The sequence below is a fragment of the Geospiza fortis genome, unplaced genomic scaffold (genome assembly GCF_000277835.1).
Source record: "Geospiza fortis unplaced genomic scaffold, GeoFor_1.0 scaffold237, whole genome shotgun sequence".
Taxonomy (NCBI): Eukaryota; Metazoa; Chordata; class Aves; order Passeriformes; family Thraupidae; genus Geospiza; species Geospiza fortis.
This window is the reverse complement of record NW_005054319.1, coordinates 2,673,874-2,692,299: the sequence shown is the minus strand read 5'-3', so window position 1 is coordinate 2,692,299 and position 18,426 is coordinate 2,673,874. Positions and strand designations below refer to the sequence as shown.

The following is an 18,426-nucleotide window of genomic DNA, read 5'->3' as shown; positions in this document are numbered from 1 at the left end:
GGCTTGCGGAAGGGGGCTCCAGCAGGAGCTGCAGCTGCTCTGAATTCTGGAATTCTGAGAGTTCAGCCTTTCAGCATGGGGCTTTAAACACAGCATAAACTGAGAGTTCATGGGCAGCAGTGGGAAACACTCCTGCTGCAGGGTGCAGGCTGTGCAGGGCTAATCCCTGGGGTAAACACTCCTGCTGCAGGGTGCAGGCTGTGCAGCAGACACCCTGCAGGGCTCATCCCTGGGGGAGCACTTCCCTGACTGCCCAGAGCTCTGCCCACAGCATTGCTGCAGTGGCCCCAGAGCTCTTGTGCAAGAGGGCACCCCCGGGGCAGCCAGCAGGCACCACGCCCCAAGAGGAGCCCTGAGAAGCTGCAAAATGTTCTCTCTCAACATCTGGCTCTGAGCAGGAGTGCCTGCAACTCCTTAATTTCCCAAAGCCCAATGGGAATCCAGCTGTGCCACCTTCCCAGCAGCTTCCTGGCACTTCACACACTCTTCCCCTTTCCTTATCATCACAACCCCAGGCTCTTTCAGCAATAATTTCCCAAAATCCAGAACACATCACAGAGCAGCCCACAGTTTGGACAACTCAGTGCAAGGCTACCAGATGCAGCTTCTGCTCCAGGGGTTATTTATAGAAAGCAGAACAACTCCAGTAAAAGAAACCAAAACAAAAACCCAGCTAGGACAGCGAGGAGCTCACCATCTCCCTTTACTGCAAGAGAGAAGCTGAGCAGGGATTTCACCACATTCACTCTCTTTTGGACTAGATGCAATCCTGCCATAAAAAGCTGCTGGTGCTAAACCCCAGTTTCACCAGCACAGCTGTGATGAATTCATAGAGGAGCAGGAAGGTGCCCTGGGAGCTACAGGAGCTGAGAGGAAATGCAGGGCAGAAGATCCTCAAACCATGCAGGGATTGTATGAAAACAGCCACCACTTTCAGGAGACTACTGGCCTCATCTTAATTTAAATATATGTTCAGAATATTGGTTCTTCAGAATATCTTCAGAATAGCTTCAGAATAGCTTCAGAAATATCTGTTTTAGTTGAAAAGCACTTTTCCAGGCATGAATACATGTGTATGTAACCCAGGGCAGACACCACATACCCAACACAGGAGCCTCCATCCAAATCCAGCTTTGACTCCAAAAGGAGTTCTGTGACCAGAAAGGACTGCAGTAACAGCCCCCTGCTATTTTACTGCATTTCTGGTGATAGGATAATGTAACAAATCAGCAAACATATCATTTGTGTTTGTTAAAAAAAATGTAAGTGCATCATTCCTAAACTGTGGAGATGCATCAGCTTTCAGGATCAACTCCCAAAGCTTTAACAGCCCACCTAAAGTCTGTCAGGCTGCTGGTTAGAGGGAACTTGTCATTTTTTGGCAATTAGAACAGAAAATTCATTGTACTCATCAAAAACCTAGAGGCAAATCAAAAAACCCCACCAACAAAACAAAACACTAAGGAAACCCACATTTCAGAATAAGGGAAAATTCATCCCCCAGATGGGAAAGGACTGAGCTTGAGTGAGGGACAGCAGGTCCAGAGGCTGACAAAGCACTGCCCACACCATTGCAGGCACTTGTTTGCTTTCCTGACCACCCACATGAACACCAGGGCTCTGCCCAGGGGCAGCAAGGAAGGTTCCAGAAGAAGCCACTGGAGCAGTTTGATCTTGGTCCCACCTACTCAAAGCTCACAGCAAAAAGCACCGCAGGAAAAGCTGCTGAAGCAGTTTAATATCAAACTGTGGCTGCATGGCTGCAGTGTGCTGTGTGGAGGTGCTGGCCAGCCAAATTCAGTCTCTCCAGTTTATTTTTTCCCCAAGACTGATTTTTTCTCAGCTGGGCTGGCTGGTGCACTCCAGAGCACACCCACAGATGCTGCACGTAGAAGCTGTGGCTTTTCTGGAGACACATGACAGACAAGAAACCCCAGCCAGAGGTGAAAGTGGCCCAAAAGACATCAAACACCCCACACTGCCCCTGCCTAACTGCATCCTTGTGAGGCACCATCAAGTCCAAGAAAGACAAAAGAAGTGAATGTCATCCAGAAACACCATTTCCAGAAGCCACATGTGTAGCTTCTGGAATTTGTCAGAGGTTTTTCCAGCAAAAGCCAACATGCTTTCCACAGGCAGCTTCATGGATGCAGCCATGCCAGCTTTCTGTCAAACAGCTGCTCTAATGAAATTTTAAGTCAGAATCCAAATTCTTTGCTCAGACTGCAAGGAGAGCCACTGCAGCAGAGACTAAAAGCCTGTCTAGCTCCACACTCTTTTCCTATCTAGGAAGGTCTTGCTGTGAGGACTTGCTTTTAAAGGGCTTTGTGGAGGGATGAGACAGCTGGGGGCTCCTTCAGGCTCTCTGTGCATCAGCTCAGCTTGCAGAGCCTGAGCATTGATGTGCATCCCCCTGCCAAGAGCAGCACCCCACAGCAGGCTGCCAGGGGAGAGCACAAACACAGGGGTTTGGCTCCCAAGGCATAAAACCCTTGCATTATGGATTTGGAGAAGTGAAAACTGATTCTCAGCATGCAAAATCACAACATTCTCAAAATGCTAACTGGCTCCTTTTTTGTTTGATTGCTTTGCATGCACTGTCTACTACACCCCAACACTATTTTTCAGAATGGTTAAACACCAATTAAAACCATGTAGGAAACAGCCTCTGTCAGTACTACCTTAACCTTGTAGCAATTTCCTTTGGAAATTAAAGGAATCAATAGGAATTAACAAGTTTACAAGCTACCAGCAAAGAGAAAATGAACAAGAGAAAATCCCATGGCTGGTCAGGATTGAAGGAGTGGGCAGATCTCAGCACTTGGGTGACCTGAAGAATTCCTGAGGCTCAATGCCCAATTTGAGCCACCAAGGAGGTTCCACCACTTGGGAGTGAAACCATGAGCAGCCACTCCCAGTGGCCACACTGCAGCACCTGCAACTTCACACCCAGGACATCACCCAAGGCACTTCTGAAAGCTGTGAATGTAAAATCTGAAAACCCTTATTAATAACTAGGAACCTGACTCAAATCTCAATTTTACCCCTGTGGAGATTATGCAATTAAGTTTTTTATATCTATAAAGTTTTTATTATCTGTGAAGCACTGGCAAAAGGAGGTGACAGAGGAAGGGGTGAGAAATTTGCAGCCCAGGCATGGCAGAGGAGGGACCCTGCTGACCTTCCCACACCAGATTGAGGAGATGGGCTTGGTAGCTCCTCCACCAAATGTACCAAACTTCAAATTATTAAAAAAAAAATCCAGAGATTTCCCAGGCAATTTTCCCTCTACACATCTCAATCAATACAAAAAGGCACTTCAGCAATAACTGTTGTTCTGTGGATGAGTGCATGGATGGTGTGTGCCTCTCTCTGATGTCTCAGATACCCCACAACCAGCAGAGCCCATCCATCCCATCCTGCCCCATTTTCCTGTGCTGACAGCCAGGACACTGAACTGCTCTGCATGAGGAGCAGATGCAGCTCCCACTGATCCAAGCAGAGACAGGAGCAGAGCAAAGCACTGCAGCTCCTTCTCAATGCCACAGGATGAGGCTCTGCATTCCCAAATCAAGCAACAGAAAACCATGTAGTGTAGCAGGGACAGGGATGTACTTCCAGCTCTGCAAAAGCCCAGTAAGAGGTTATCTCACTTTCTTCTATCAGTTTTCAGCCCAGTAAAAGGCTGAACAAAGCCTTTTCCCTTTGCTTTTACTCAAGAGTGAGTACCTGCTGCTGAGTAGTGACTCAAAACTCAGCCATGTGCTTGCAATGTGTCTGCCCCACAAAAATCTCTTTCACAGCTCTCCATCTGCTGCTGTGGTGCACCAAGCTGGGCCATGATCCCTTGTGACCATCCAGAGAGAGGTTTTGTGGTTTAAATTCCACACCCAAAGCTCTTTGGGCCAACGTTGTGGTGGTCTGGGAACATCCCAGAGTCTGGGACTCATTTCAGTGTTAGGGACTGCCCAGAGGAACAGGAGCTGCTCTAGTCACTGTCCCTGGAACATGGGTGCTGGCAGACAGAGGAGATGAGAGGAAGGAAGGGGATTTTTTGTTTGTTTTGGGTTTTTTTGGTTTGTTGGTTTTTTTTTTTTTTGATGGGGTAATTTTTTCACCTATGAACTTTCCCTGGGCAATTCCAGAGCACCCCCCCAACTTCTCAAACCTGTGCCAAGTGCCATGCAGAACCAGGAAGCTACAATGGGGTTTTTGGAGGATACAGAAGCCAAATGCAGCAGGAAAACACCATGAATTTCCCAAAGAGCCAACCACAGCACTGTAGGCAAGAAGAGAAAAGGACAAGCTGGCACTGCAGCACTTCTTCCCCCAAACTTCACAATTCCTCATGCAACCAAAGCAGAGGGATTCCAGAAACAGCATTATAAAATTGAGAAGCTTCAAATGAACAAAGAGCTGCCCAGGCACTGCAGCTGCTGGAATGAGAAGCACCAAAAGCTCTCAGTGCTGCAGAACATGGCTGGAATAATTTCAGTGCTGGATGGAGGTGTCACCCATGGAGATGCTTCCCAGGGCTGCAGGCTGGGAACAGCTCATGCTCTTGCAGTGACTGGACTGCAGCGAGGCGGGGGAAAAGCTAAATTTACATCCCTGGAACAAGCAGCACTCCCCTGCACTTGTTCAGCATGATCTTGAGAGGCATAGAGAGCCCTGAACTAGAAAAACACAACTGGGCACAGCATCCTTGAGACAGGTGTAGTGCGCCCACAGCGCTGGTCCTGCAGCAGGGCCAGGAGATTCTCTGCTCCTCTGAGAGGTCACATCCATCCCAGTGCACCCTGCTGCTGTGTCCAGAGAGCCCCTAGCAGGGCAGAGCTCCAGGCTGAGCATTGCAACCAGGCCGTGCAGGCTGGGAATTGTCCCCGTGCAGAACAGGCACAGCAAGCTGGGACCAGAAAAGGGTCAGAAATTTGTCTTCCAGCTGCTCCCAGGAAGACTGGCCTTGCCTCATCCTCCCAATGAATCAGGAAATAACCAAGAACAACAAATCCTCTCAATCCCCTGCTCCTCACAGGTTCCCAGCCCAGCACGGTGCTGCTCCATCAGCCATGGGCACAGGCTGTGGATGGAGTGGCTGCCCCAGAGGGTCCCTGTGAGCTCACACAGCTCCAGAAGGTCCCTGTGAGCTCACACAGCCCTGACAGGGTCCCTGTGAGCTCACACAACCCCGGCAGGGTCCCTGTGAGCTCACACAGCCCTGGCTGGGTCCCTGTGAGCTCACACAGCCCTGGCTGGGTCCCTGTGAGCTCACACAGCTCCAGAAGGTCCCTGTGAGCTTCCCACGCCCTGAGAGGGTCCCTGTGAGCTCACACAGCTCCAGAAGGTCCCTGTGAGCTCCCACAGCACCAGCAGGGTCCCTGTGAGCTCACACAGCCCCAGCAGGGTCCCTGTGAGCTCCCACAGCCCCAGCAGGGTCCCTGTGAGCTCACATAGCCCTGGCTGGAGCTGAGCCAGTGCCTGGCAGAGCTCCCCAGAGTGACACAGCTCTGCAGGATGGAGGGAGGGAACAGCCCAGCAGCAGGGCTGAGCTGCACTGGCCAAGCAGGACACAGCACCAGGCACAGACACTGCTGCCAGCCCACAGCAGCAGCAATGGGGATGCTCCTGCTCTCCAGGCTGCTCCAGCAGCTCCTGCTGTCTCTCCCTGTGCGAGGAGGGCCAGGTGTGGTTGGTACCCAGATCTCAGGACACCCCAGGCTGCAGGGACCTGCCCTGCTCCCTCCTCCAGCACGAACTCTGCACCCCTCAGGCAGGGACAGGCCATGGAAAGAACCAGGACTCTGCCCCTGGGCAAGCTGAGCACCATCAGAGAGGAGCATGAACTCAACTGAGAGTTGGGAGCAAACAAAATCCCCCAGAATTGTTTCTCCTACCAATCTTGCTTCTCCAACCCCAACGTGACAAGCGCATACAAGTCTCAAAATGGCACAGCCAAACTGCTGGGACTCTGGAGCTCAGAACATTGCATAAATGGATGGTTTTTTCTTGTCAGGCCAGGCAGCTCCATTCACACAAAAATAAAAAACCATCTTGTTACCCTAAAAGCCAAATGCTGTTCATCCCCTTGCACCCTGGATGGCAGAGCACATTCTGGCTGCTCAGCTTCTTGCTCCCCAAAGTCACCCCAGCTCTCTAGGGATGTTATTCCACACTCTATGGGAGACACAGCCTTTTAGCTGCCTCCAGGGAGGGGATTATTTGTCATCTAGGTGGAAAAAAACCCAACAGAAACCCCAGTATTTCTGCATTACAAATAACCCAGCATCTCACACAGCAGATTAGCAAGTTCTGCCTTGATGCAGAAGGGGGATTTGAAAAGGCAGAGGAAATCAATGGGTAGAAATTGGCATCCTTGCAGCTCTAGAAACTTGGAAGAGCCTGGGGAACAGACAAACTATTGACTCCCCTGCATCATCTCAACTGTACTTATTAAATAAGATCCCACACGTAGCATAAACTCTACCATATGTGTGCAGAAGGAAAAACACTTTCAGGACCTTTTATAAATGAAACCCCCATTGGGGAAAAAAAAAGTCTTATGCTAAAACTAAAGTATTACAGAGGCTGCAGCTGCACAAACAAATAAATGTTGTTTACCAGCAGAGGTATTTACTTACTGGCAGTCAAGATACGTTGGTTTATAATAAAACGGTGGCATTTTAGATTCATATTTTGCTTTTGCTACATTGTTTCCATTCGAGGCCATAAACTGTAAAAAGAGAAAAAAAACCAGAAAGAATTAAGAAAACTTTAACAGTATTTTCTTTTACACTCTCTTACTTCTACAGAGCAATAAAATTATTGGGATGGGGGACCTGTTCTCTTACTGAGAGGTTCACCCAGGACTGTGCACAGAAGGGCTGCTGCAAATAAATATTCGTTATTATTGCAAATAAATATTGGTTATTATTGCAAATAAATATTGGTTAATATTGCTAGGGGTCCTACAGATTAAAATGATGCTGAGGACATGCCCCAGCTCCACCAGCATGATCCCCACAAGAGCAGGAGGCAGCACACAGTGACATTTCCCCCTCAGGCATGGGAATCAGATGGATCCCAGGAATCCAAGATGGGGATTAGGTAACCAGAGGGAAAAACCCCCCACTGGCTTTTAGTCTCCATGTGTTACAGCTCCAGCAGGGTGATTGCCTCTGACAACACATCCCGTGCCTCAGATCACATCACTTGTGCCAAAAGAATGAGTTTGTTTTTGCGAAGTCATTGCAGCTACCTCAGGAAGGAGCTTGAAGTGATAGACAAATAAATAAACAAACAAATAAATAAATATATAAAAGTTCTATCTCCCTTGACAGCCCTCCTTTCCAATAAATAAATATATAATATTTCTATCTCCCCTGACAGCCCTCCTTTTCTGCTGATACACAAATGGCTGGTTGAGAACTCAGCAAAGAAAACTACTTATTTCCTTATTCATGTATTTTGTTTTTTGAAATTCACTTTATAAGTGTAAAAATCCCATTCTTTTCCAGGCAGCCATGCTAAATACATTTTGTTTTGTGTCAAATGCCAAGCGTACAAACATAACAAGCAGCTAAGCTTTTTTATTATTATTATTATTATTATTATGGTTTGTCATGGTTTTGATTTCTCACATTTATAGATTCAATCTATTCCCCCAAAAAATACCAGGGAAGGAAAAATCCATGGAACACTAAGGCCTTTTGTGATAAAACACACAACTCCATGAGGTGCAGCTTTCAGAAAAAACCTCAACTCTACACAAAGAAGACAGAAATCAATGACTGGTAGAGTCCTTCATGCCTTTGAAGACACCAGCAGTCAAAGCAGAAAGGTTTCCTGGGTGCCTTTAGCAGCACCACAGAAATCCAGGCAGGTGTGGGGCATAAATAGAGAGAATTTATACTGTGAGGGTTTGGTTTTCCAAGCTGTGAATTTAAGAGGAACAAGGCCAGAGACAGCTGAGCTGGGCAGGAGTGATGGTAGACTAGGCAGACAGGTCTAGTCTGTAAGAAACATTGAGAAGAAGAAAGAAACAAGAGAAGACAATTCATTAAAAATTAGTATTTTTATATGCTATTTCACTGACATCTTTATAGGGGTGAGGAAATCCTTCACGGTATGGGTACTGTACTTCAATCAGCACCAAACCTCGCTCCCACATTCACTACCTAGACCTGCTTTGTGACACCCCATTTCTTGTGGCATCTTTAGGGAGGGAAGAGCCCAAAGGCCTGTCAGGGGCCCTGGCAGGGCAGGGCAGGGCACATACCTCCACCTGGGCATCGTCCCACTCGTCCAGGCGCACCGACTTCACCTTGCTGACCTGCGGGATGCTGCGGTGGATGCCCGAGCAGCTCAGGCAGATGAAGATCCCCAGGCTGTGGGATGCCCAGTCTGGGTCTGGAAGCAAAAAGGAAAGAGGGAATTGCACTCAAGTGAGCTTTTGGATTCAGGGCAGCAGGAGGGAGGCAGAGACAGGGCATGGCAGGGGGGGTCAGGAGCTCAGGGCATGGCAGGGGGGGTCAGGAGTCACCAGGTCTGATGTCCCCGAGTCTAAAGGCATCAGGTAAATAGACAAGGAAAATAAACATTTCTATTCATAGGAATACAAATTAAACTAACAATTAACAGATTGCAATCCCCAATGCAGCTGTTATTCCCCAAACCCCAATATACAGACAGCTGCATGTGCCCGAGACCTCCATAGCTCACTCCATGCTCACACAAAGACAGGAGGGGAATATCCTTCTCTCACGAGGAAATTCCACTCAAAAACTGCATGGAACAGAAACTACATCAGCTCAGGGAAGCCGCTCTGCTGCTCCCTTTTTATTTATTTATTACATGTGCTCCACACAGAGATTTTCCTCCCACAGCTGCAGCTCCCAGCAGCCCAGCCCTCCATGCCAGGAGGTTTCCAGCCCTTGCCTCACTGGAAAAATGCCACCAGTGGTAGCTCTGTACTTTCTCTCAGCAAAACCATGCAGTGTTTACAGCCCCGGGCTGACATCTCACACAAAGCACTGTAAACAGCCCCTTGCCTCCAAATTCCTCCCTGGAGCAGGGAGACACAGGGACAGGAGGAGGGCAGGAGCAGGAGCAGGACACATCCAGCAGTGTCCCTGGCACTGCCTTGCCAATGAAGCCAATACAGGGACCTTTGTTTGAACTCCAAGGCAAATGTCAGCCCCTGCAGCTCCAGCTGTGCCCCAGCAGCACGAGTTTCACTGCAGGTCACCCAGGCAGGCACCAAATCCTCCATCCTGCCCAAAGCCACAGGGCTGGCAGCCCCTCAGCCACCCCATGGCACCAGGCTGTCCAGGGGTAAGGACAGGTCTCTGCCAGCCCCTCATCATCCATTTATTCCTCCCCTGAACCCTCACTGCCCACAGCACAGCAATTATTTATAAAAGGCAAGGGGATGTGCTTCCTCCTCCTTATCCATATTTAATGCTCTGGCTGTGTCAGTGCAGGGAGCAGGCTGGCATGGGGCAGCTCAGCTCTGAGGGGAGGCAAGGGCTGCCACTAGCCCTGCCCGGCCTGCAGGGACAGCCACCGGCCCGGCCCGGCCTGCAGGGACAGCCACCGGCCCGGCCCGGCCTGCAGGGACAGCCACCGGCCCGGCCCGGCCTGCAGGGACAGCCACCGGCCCGGCCCGGCCTGCAGGGACAGCCACCGGCCCGGCCCGGCCTGCAGGGACAGCCACCGGCCCGGCCCGGCCTGCAGGGACAGCCACCGGCCCGGCCCGGCCTGCAGGGACAGCCACCGGCCCGGCCCGGCCTGCAGGGACAGCCACCGGCCCGGCCCGGCCTGCAGGGACAGCCACCGGCCCGGCCCGGCCTGCAGGGACAGCCACCGGCCCGGCCCGGCCTGCAGGGACAGCCACCGGCCCGGCCCGGCCTGCAGGGACAGCCACCGGCCCGGCCCGGCCTGCAGGGACAGCCACCGGCCCGGCCCGGCCTGCAGGGACAGCCACCGGCCCGGCCCGGCCTGCAGGGACAGCCACCGGCCCGGCCCGGCCTGCAGGGACAGCCACCGGCCCGGCCCGGCCTGCAGGGACAGCCACCGGCCCGGCCCGGCCTGCAGGGACAGCCACCGGCCCGGCCCGGCCTGCAGGGACAGCCACCGGCCCGGCCCGGCCTGCAGGGACAGCCACCGGCCCTGCCTGCAGGGACAGCCACCAGGCTCCCCCAGCACACCCTGGCAAGAGCAGTTCAGGCCTCCAGAGGTGGCTGTGCTCAGATGCAAACCCCAGTGCTGAATGAGGATTCCCAGCAGACACAGCTGGGTGCCCACATGGCAGAGGGGAGCAAATTCCCGAGCTGGCACAAGTCCCATCAGCCAGCAGCAGACACAAAGATGGGGTTTTTTTCTGTTTCACATGGTCTCCTATCCTCACCAGAGACCCCAGTGACTACACCCCAAGCCTGGCAAGTACAAAAGCAGTCAGATTGATCTAAGGGCCTGGCGCTGCCCACCCTGCTGATCCCACAGCTTCACATCCCATCCCAGATCATGCCCCCCACTCATTCCAACCTCAAAGACTGTGGCCAGTTAACGGGCTGGCAGCAAGAATCAAAAGTTTTGCATGCTCAGGCACTTTCTGTGCTCTAACTCATCATATTGTCCTCTCTCATCTCCAAACATGTTTGTAATCAAAGCCTAGGGCCCTCCAAACTTCCTGCCACAAAACCATCCCCAGGTTCACCACTGCTGAAGGGTCCCAAGGGTGCAAGCAAGGTGAAAGAGCAGGGTCTCATGTTCAAAGAGCCATCAATGCCCTTAAAGCAGAGGATCAGAATGGTAAGAAGGTCCAGAGGACAGAGCCATGGCAGTGGTGAGGAAGCTGAGGCAGCAAAGCCGGAGCTGGGTCCCTGGGCTCAGCACAGCCCCTCCAGGATAACTGAGCTCAAACCTTCCCAGAGCAAGGAGATCTGATCAAAGCACTGCCCAACGCAGGGAAACAGGGCTCAAAGTATGCATGGCCAATCAAACATGTTTTATTGGGAGCCCCAATGCCTCTTTAATGTTACCAGATTTATCTCAGGCATGCAGGTGGATTTCTTCATGCTGTCTGCAGCTTTGTGGAGTCAGGCTTCCAAAGTCCTCCCCAGGAAGGAACCCCTGCCCTGCCTGCCCTGCTGTGTGTGACAGGACCAGGACACTGCACACCTTCCTCCAGCCTGGGAGGGGGCACATTCTGGTGGAGGAACATCCTGCAAGAAGATCCTGGAGGAAACTCCAGCTGCAGTGGCCACCAGGTTGCTCATATCCGAGCTGTCCCTCCTTGGCATGGGCAAACAGCACCTCAAGCAACAGGCTTAGTCACACCTGGCTTTAGAGCCAGCAGCTCTCTCCTCCTGGTCACCCTCTCTGCAGCATTTCCCCTTCTGCCTAGACCCAAATCCATGTCCATCCAACACCACCAGTGTCCCGCATTTAAATATTCAATCTGATTGATTTCAAGGAGCAGATTTCAAGGAGCACCCTGTCAGAAATGCACATTTCACCTGCCCCACCAGACCTGGCCCTGGCCATTCACATCTCAGCCAGGTATTAATTGATAGCAGCTTCCTCCTCACTGCTCTTCTGGTCTCAGAAATGTGTCGTTCATGGCAAGGGTGGGTGGAGGAACTGAGGATGCTCAGCTGGTTGCGTGATGCTCTCCCGTCACAGCCCAAAACCACCCACATCTGCCAGCTGGGTTTAGTCCCAAGGGAAGCACCAGGCAGGAGGAGAGTTCAACGACCTCAGGTACCAACTTAGCCCCATCCAGAAAATTGCTGGGTAGTGAGAACCCCCAGAACAAACAGATCTGCCAGGGCAAGTCTCTCTGAAATGTCACCCTGACCACAGTTTCAGATTTCTCATGGCTCTTGCTCTCCTGGCTGAGGACATCTAGCAGACAGCAAGGCAGCCCAAACCTTCCCAGGCTGTAGCTGAAAGCCAACAGCAATTTCTCAGCGTCATCTGAACAAACCAAAGGGTTGCAGAGCCCTGCCAGCCCTCGGGCTCGCGCTGCCCTGTGACCTCCCCGTGGCACAGCCCTGCCTGTGGCCAGGAAGCAGGGGGTGGAGGATTCCCCAGCTCCTGGAGGGCTCTGCCAAGGCTGCTTCCCCTTCTCCCCCACTCCCTGCACTCGTGACACCATTTCCAAAGAAACCAGGGAGGATTCGGCCTCACCCACACGTCTGCAGGGGCTGGTGACACACCCCAGGCAGGGCCAGCACCCACGGCTGCAGAGATGCTCCTGCAGAGCCTTTTTGGGGCTCTCAGGGGCTGCACTGCTCCCCAAACACATCATGGGCCCTCTCTCTGCTCTCCAGCACAAATTCTCAGCTCAGGGACAAGGATAACACCAGTGATCCCCAGCCTTGGCTTATCACAGACTCCAACCCTTCCAACGACTGCACCAGAGATAAGACAACATCTTATCAAACATGAAAATAAATTTTCACAGAAAACACTGAGTTTTGGGGCAGCACCATTAGTTTAGTGAGCCACTGACCCCAGGCTGCATTTTAGTGGAGGCCTCCACAGACAGGTGAAGCCCACCTTGCTGTTGGACACTTCAACAGCTGGAACATATTCTCCATGCTGGACATTACTGAGAGCTCAGTAATTTTATTATTCTGTCTGGGCACATGCCAAAAAAGTGCAATGAAATGGCAATATGTCATAATCTGGGCTTTTTGGGCATTGCTCAAAAAAGATGGGTTTTTTCCTAAGCCTCCAGAATTTTGAGCAAACAGCAGTGAAGCCTAATGAAAACTCCCCAGCATGCCTAAGTTCCCCACAAATTACTTTATTCCATTATTTCAAGCCAAAAGGAATAAAAATGAATGAGGAACAAGGGGAACATTAAACCAAATACACTGCTGTAAGTGCAGAAAGACTCTGATCCTGAATGACCAATTCCAGCCCTAAAAGGCTTTCACTGCCCAGTGTGGTAGAGATTCCTGGTAACTCATAAACAGATCATAATGCCTTTCAAAATTAAGACATGAGTCAGCTTCATTTTAAAAATTAAAGAAACAAACAAATCTAAACTAAGCTCAGGAGAAGGGCACTGGTCTGGTATTTTCCCATCTCATTCATCTGAAAGCAAAGGCATAGCCAGAGATTAGAGAAGCACCCAAAACAAAACTAAAACACTTGGTGTGCTTTAAATTCAGCTAAATTCAGAAATTAACTTGTCCACCCAGCCCTTTTTACCACCAAAAGCCTCAGGAAAAGCCAGCACAGTGAACCGTGAACACTGCAGCTTGAACCCAGCATTCCTGAACTTAGGGAAAAATAAAAAAATGAAAGCCAGACACAGAAAATATTATGGAAAAAAAAACAACAAAAGACACAGAACAACTTACAGAAACCAAAGAGATTGGAAGCTGGATGGTAATGGACATTTAAAAAAATAAATAATCAGTATTTCCTGTATCCAGAATATAAACATGGGTTCCAGTTGAAAATCCCTAGACACCATCAATCCAAAATCCCATGAAGCAGAGCAGCAACAGACTCAAAGCAAAAAAGAGCAAGAACTGAAAGAGTCCCAGAATTTGGGTGCTCCTGCTCCACCTTTTGCCTTAAATCACATTTATCACTACCTATAGCACAATACTGATGATGAAGGCAAACATGAGAGGCCAATGCACAGCAGCGCATCCCCAGCACACAAATGATGGCCTGACCCTGCTGCATCCCTGCCACTGCAGCTGAGGGGGAGCTGGTCCTTGCTTGGGATGCAGATTCAGTGGATTTTCCTGAACCCTCTCCTGTTTGAGGTGGTAAAGAGACCTCTCCAGAAAAACAAACCCTTTTTTACCCTGCACTAGAAATGGGACTCATTGATACAGGGCAGAACCACAGGGATTTTAGTGCAGTCCACACAAGCACAAAGCCTTTCCTGCTTGCTGCTCCTTTCCTCCCTGCCCGAGCCAGAGAACCTCGTGTTCAGCACCAGAGTTCTGTGGCTGTTTACTCTGGGGAAGGATCAGGAGGCTGATAAACAGACCCTGGTCATGCGTGTTGAAAAATAACAATAAAAGAGTTAACACTGAAGTCAAACCACCTCCCGCCAACTCTCCTCTCTAAGTAGGAACATTTTTCAGTGAAGGCACTAAACTTGCCAAGGTCTTTTAATTCAGCTGGCAGGTCCCAGCAGCCCCCTCCCACTGTCTGCAGCCCACGATTGTGCTGCAGCCCAGGCACCAGGACTGGACAAAAACCACCATCACATTAAACCTCCTTTGTTCCAAAAAGCCCTTTTTCCCCCGCAGAAAGTGGCATTGAGCTAAACACACAACTGCTGTGGGATTTTTAATTTTTTTTTCCTTCTTACCCCTCTGCTTACAGCTGGGGAGAAGGGCTGGTCAATTTGGAGGGACAAAAAAACAAAAACAAAAACAAAAGGGAAAAAAGGAAAAAAAAAGAAAAAAGAAAAAAAGAGAGAAAAACAGAAAAAAGAAAAGAAAGGGAAAAAAAAGAAAAAAAGAAAAAAAGAGAGAAAAAAAGAAAAAAAGAAAAGAAAGGAAAAAAAAAACTCCAGCAAAACCAAAACAAAAAAAAACCACAAAAAAATTTAAAAAACAAAAAAAAGAAAAAAAATCCGTTTTTAAGTGAGAGGACAATGGAGGTGCAGGAACAAGTTTCCACTTTGAGCTGGATGATGAAAATCCCGTTTCACACCATTGGAGCAGCAGAATCTGGAACAGCTTTCCAGTGGGAGGCAGAGGGGGCAAGAGAGGGAAGAGCTGCGAGGCAGAGCCCCGTCAGTCCCCGAGGGGATGGGCAGCCCTTGGCAGCACCCGGGGGCTCAGTCACCTTCCCCATCTGGGTTTTCAGGAGCAGAAGGGAGGGAGGGAGGAGAGGGCTGAGATCAATCAGTGCCCTCCTCAATCCTCAGCAACCCCCAGCGCTCAGGCGTTTCCCTGTAATCACCGCCCTCACTTGCTGACACCCAGGGAGTGGAAAAGCTTCACCTGCTGTAGGACTGAGAAGGAAAAGGTGTTTACAACCACCTCAGCCTTCCAGAGGCACTGTTACACCAGATCTGCTCGGCTCTGCAGCACAAAGCTCCAATTCCAGACTCCCCTCCAGCGTGAGCCTTCTGCTCTTCCTCCATCCTTCACCCCCTCGGGGCCTCAGGCACGGAGGGCAGTGTTAGCCAGGATCCACGTCCCAGTAATCCATCCCAAATAAGAAAGATAAAATGATAACAAGCCATGTAAACTGCTGCTGGAGGGTTTAAACTGCAGGATTGCTTTGATGGGATTTCCATTTCTGTCTTCAGAGCCTCTCTGTCCTCCTACAATGTAAAATAATTCTCACTCCATGGAAACACGAGCCTAAGTCATAGAAAAATAAAGAGAGAAATACTCAAGGTCTTGTTATGCCCTGAGATAACCATCCGTCTTATGATGTGAGGAAAGATTGCCTGAGACAAAGAATCATTTAGAAAAAGGAAAGGCTGAACTGCCACATTAGTCTTGAAGAAAAAAAGATTATTCTAATGCACAGAGAGCCATTACACACCAGCAATTCAGTAACATTGCTCAGTTTGCACTTAAGACTGCATTTACCATGCTGTCTTCACTGAGAGAGCACAGCTTTAAAGCCACAAAAAACACAACAGCCAGGACACAGAAGTGTGTAATGACAGAGGACCCAAAGCCCCATTTAATGACTTTATTAGTGGCTCCTACCCCAGAATTCAGTCCCCAAGATGTAACCAAGGCAGCCTCATTATGCATTACAGATCGATGACATTTTCTGCAACTGAAATATCTTTTATTCAAAACAACCTTTCTTTGCAACTCAAGGTTTTATAAAAATGCAATTAATAAAAACCTAAAAAAAATTCCAAACACAAAAAAACAGCACGTGAAAAATGTAGTCTCTCAGTTATTTTACACTCTGATTTTCACTTTCTACTTTAGCATCCTTTCTGCATTCCCAGCTGCCATGGCTAGACTGTTCTCTCCATCTCAGACATCCCTCAAAATCTGCTTGAAACCTCTGGTTTCACACAAGAAATTTTTTTTTGCCAGACATACACCCACATCCTGGGGAAGACCCAGATCTGACCTTCCTGAGCACCACATTCAATCCCCATTTCCACCCAGGTGCAAGTGGGCACATCCTTGAAGGAAACACACCTGGAAGGGGGCAGCCTTACAGGGCTTGGTCACTTCAACAATCCTCAGCCATGACCAAGTGGCAAATTCTGCCAAAGCAGCAGGTTGTGCCCCGATGTCCCCAAGGAGATGGGCTGATCCTGCAGGGGATGAAGTTATTTAGCCAGCCCAGGAGGAAAAGCCTCCCCTGATGCCCCATGTCTGTCCCTGGCTTTGCCTTTTGTGTGGTCACAGCTTAGCCCAGCCATGCCAGGCTGAGAGCTCCATTGCACCAGGGGTTTGTGACAGGACACAGAACACCTGGGACAAGCTGTGCTTCAGGGCTCTGGCTACTGAGCCTCTCCCAAATGCCAAAGCAGTAACAAAAGAAAATAACCAATTTTGACAGCAGGGAAGGAAAAAAACAAACAAACTTTCACTGGCTGGCTGATTTCTCGAACAAATATTTCCAAAAGAAAAAGAAAACCCAGCTGGCTTCCAAATACACAAATTAAAGTGACTAACAGAATTTTCCCCTGTTACATTTCCAACCCATCGTATTCTTTGTTAGGAGCATCCCTGAGCTAAATGGCTCCCTCTTATCATGGATCCTGTACTAACAGAGTATTTCAGGGAAAGGCACTCACCCACCTGAGAAACAGCAATAACAAACCCTGATCTTGGGCATCCCCCAGCTGTACCAGATCAGCCCCGTGATGGTACTCACATGTGGGAAAGCACAGGTCTGCCCTGCTTCCCTCATCTTCTGTTCATTCCACACCCTCCCTCTTCCTTCCTTCTCACTTCATTTTCCCTGTTTTGGTACTTTTCCAGTGTCAGCTGCCACCTTTATCTTTTTGTGCATCCCACTTCTCAGCAAAGACCATTCTCGCACCCCTTTCTGGATACTTATCCTGCCTCTGCTGCATTACCTCATCCCCAGAAGGAGCTGGCCTGCCACACCTGCCCAGCCTGAATAGCTGAATTCAGGCTGAATATTTTCTGTGCTACCTACAGACACAAGTTATTATCTTGTGTTAAGTAGCCCAGGGCATCTCAAGTTTATTGTCACTCCCAGGCAGAGGAGCACATTACAGCACCATGAATAGCTCTCCTTTGCCAAAGAACCTGAAGCAAAGCAGTCACTATAGAAATTGGGTTGATGAACAGGGAGGTGGCCCTAAGGAAGTAATGCCATGAGGGTTCAGAAGAGGCTGAGTGATGTTAATATAGCACATCTTGTCTTACAAAAGACACTGGCCCAAATTCTCTGACTTTCAGATTCACTAAGACATCTCTGTATGCAAATGTCACCAAAACCCAAGTATGGTTCTGTTGTTTTACAAGCCCTTTTGGTGCCTTTAACAACAACCTCCTTACCCTGATAGGAGCTATTTTATTGACCTACAGCTCCATCTCCACCCTGGTGATGCCGAGAAAGTTCCCATTTTGCCTGGGGGCTTTATGTTTTATACCCACAGGGTGAAGGAGAATCACCCTGCTGATCTGAAAACGGCCCGGGTTTGTAAAGTTTTCTCCAGGAAGGAACAATTTAGGCAGACACCTACTCGGGGAGCCCAAGCTGTGCTCAGCAAGGCACCTCGGAGGTGGGCTGGTACAGTCAGACAGCAGCAGCCGGCAGCAGATGGGTGGGAGCAGGCGGCGCTGCAAAGCCGTTCACGCTGTGCCCAAAGTTCTTTGTCCTTTCCAGCTGGGAACAGGAGAACACAACGCATCTGAAAGTGAACTGCAGTGTCCTGGGATGCAGATTAGGGATGCAAAACCGCTGGGAATGGCATGAGCTGGATAGCGGTATGCAATAGATCTTGACATCCTAACGAAATCAATAGCTGGGAAAATAGGGCTCAGCTGAAGTGTTGGGTTTTTCTTTAGCCTATAGGATGACAGAGGCTGAGAAGGACATCCTTTCTATACCCCTCCTCAGAGCCATCCTGCTCAAGCTAATATAAATTTAGGTTATTCTGCATGGTGATTTTTTTTTCTTTTTAAAACCAGGAAAGTTACTTGCTCTGCAATTTTTCTAAGGTTGTTCTCTCAAAGACAGATCCCACCACCCCACGCAGACTCTGCTCAGCAACAGCACCACGGCCCGACCCCAAAAAATTCACCATCCAAAAGGCGAAGAAGACATTCCCAGCCCAGATTTTCTCCCCTCCGCACACGCAGACGTCTATAGCCATTCCAGCCCCGCTCCCTGCGCAGCGCAGGCACCCATCGATGGCAGCTGGGCAAAGGTTGCTGGGCAGGATGTCCGCAGCGCTGCCTCCGGTTGTCCCCGTGTGTT

General features: G+C 49.8%; 1 protein-coding gene across 1 annotated transcript in view; it reads right to left on the bottom strand.

Annotated features, from left to right (window-relative positions):
• ADAP1 (ArfGAP with dual PH domains 1) overlaps nucleotides 1-18,426 on the bottom strand; it is a 50,576-nt gene that overhangs the window by 30,093 nt on the left and 2,057 nt on the right. The window contains exons 2-3 of the mRNA XM_031056519.1: nucleotides 8,276-8,406; nucleotides 6,639-6,730 (exon numbers count right to left, since the gene is read on the bottom strand). Of these exons, the coding sequence (XP_030912379.1) occupies nucleotides 6,639-6,727 (89 nt within the window). The 5' untranslated portion in view covers nucleotides 6,728-6,730; nucleotides 8,276-8,406. The remainder of the gene's footprint in view (nucleotides 1-6,638; nucleotides 6,731-8,275; nucleotides 8,407-18,426) is intronic.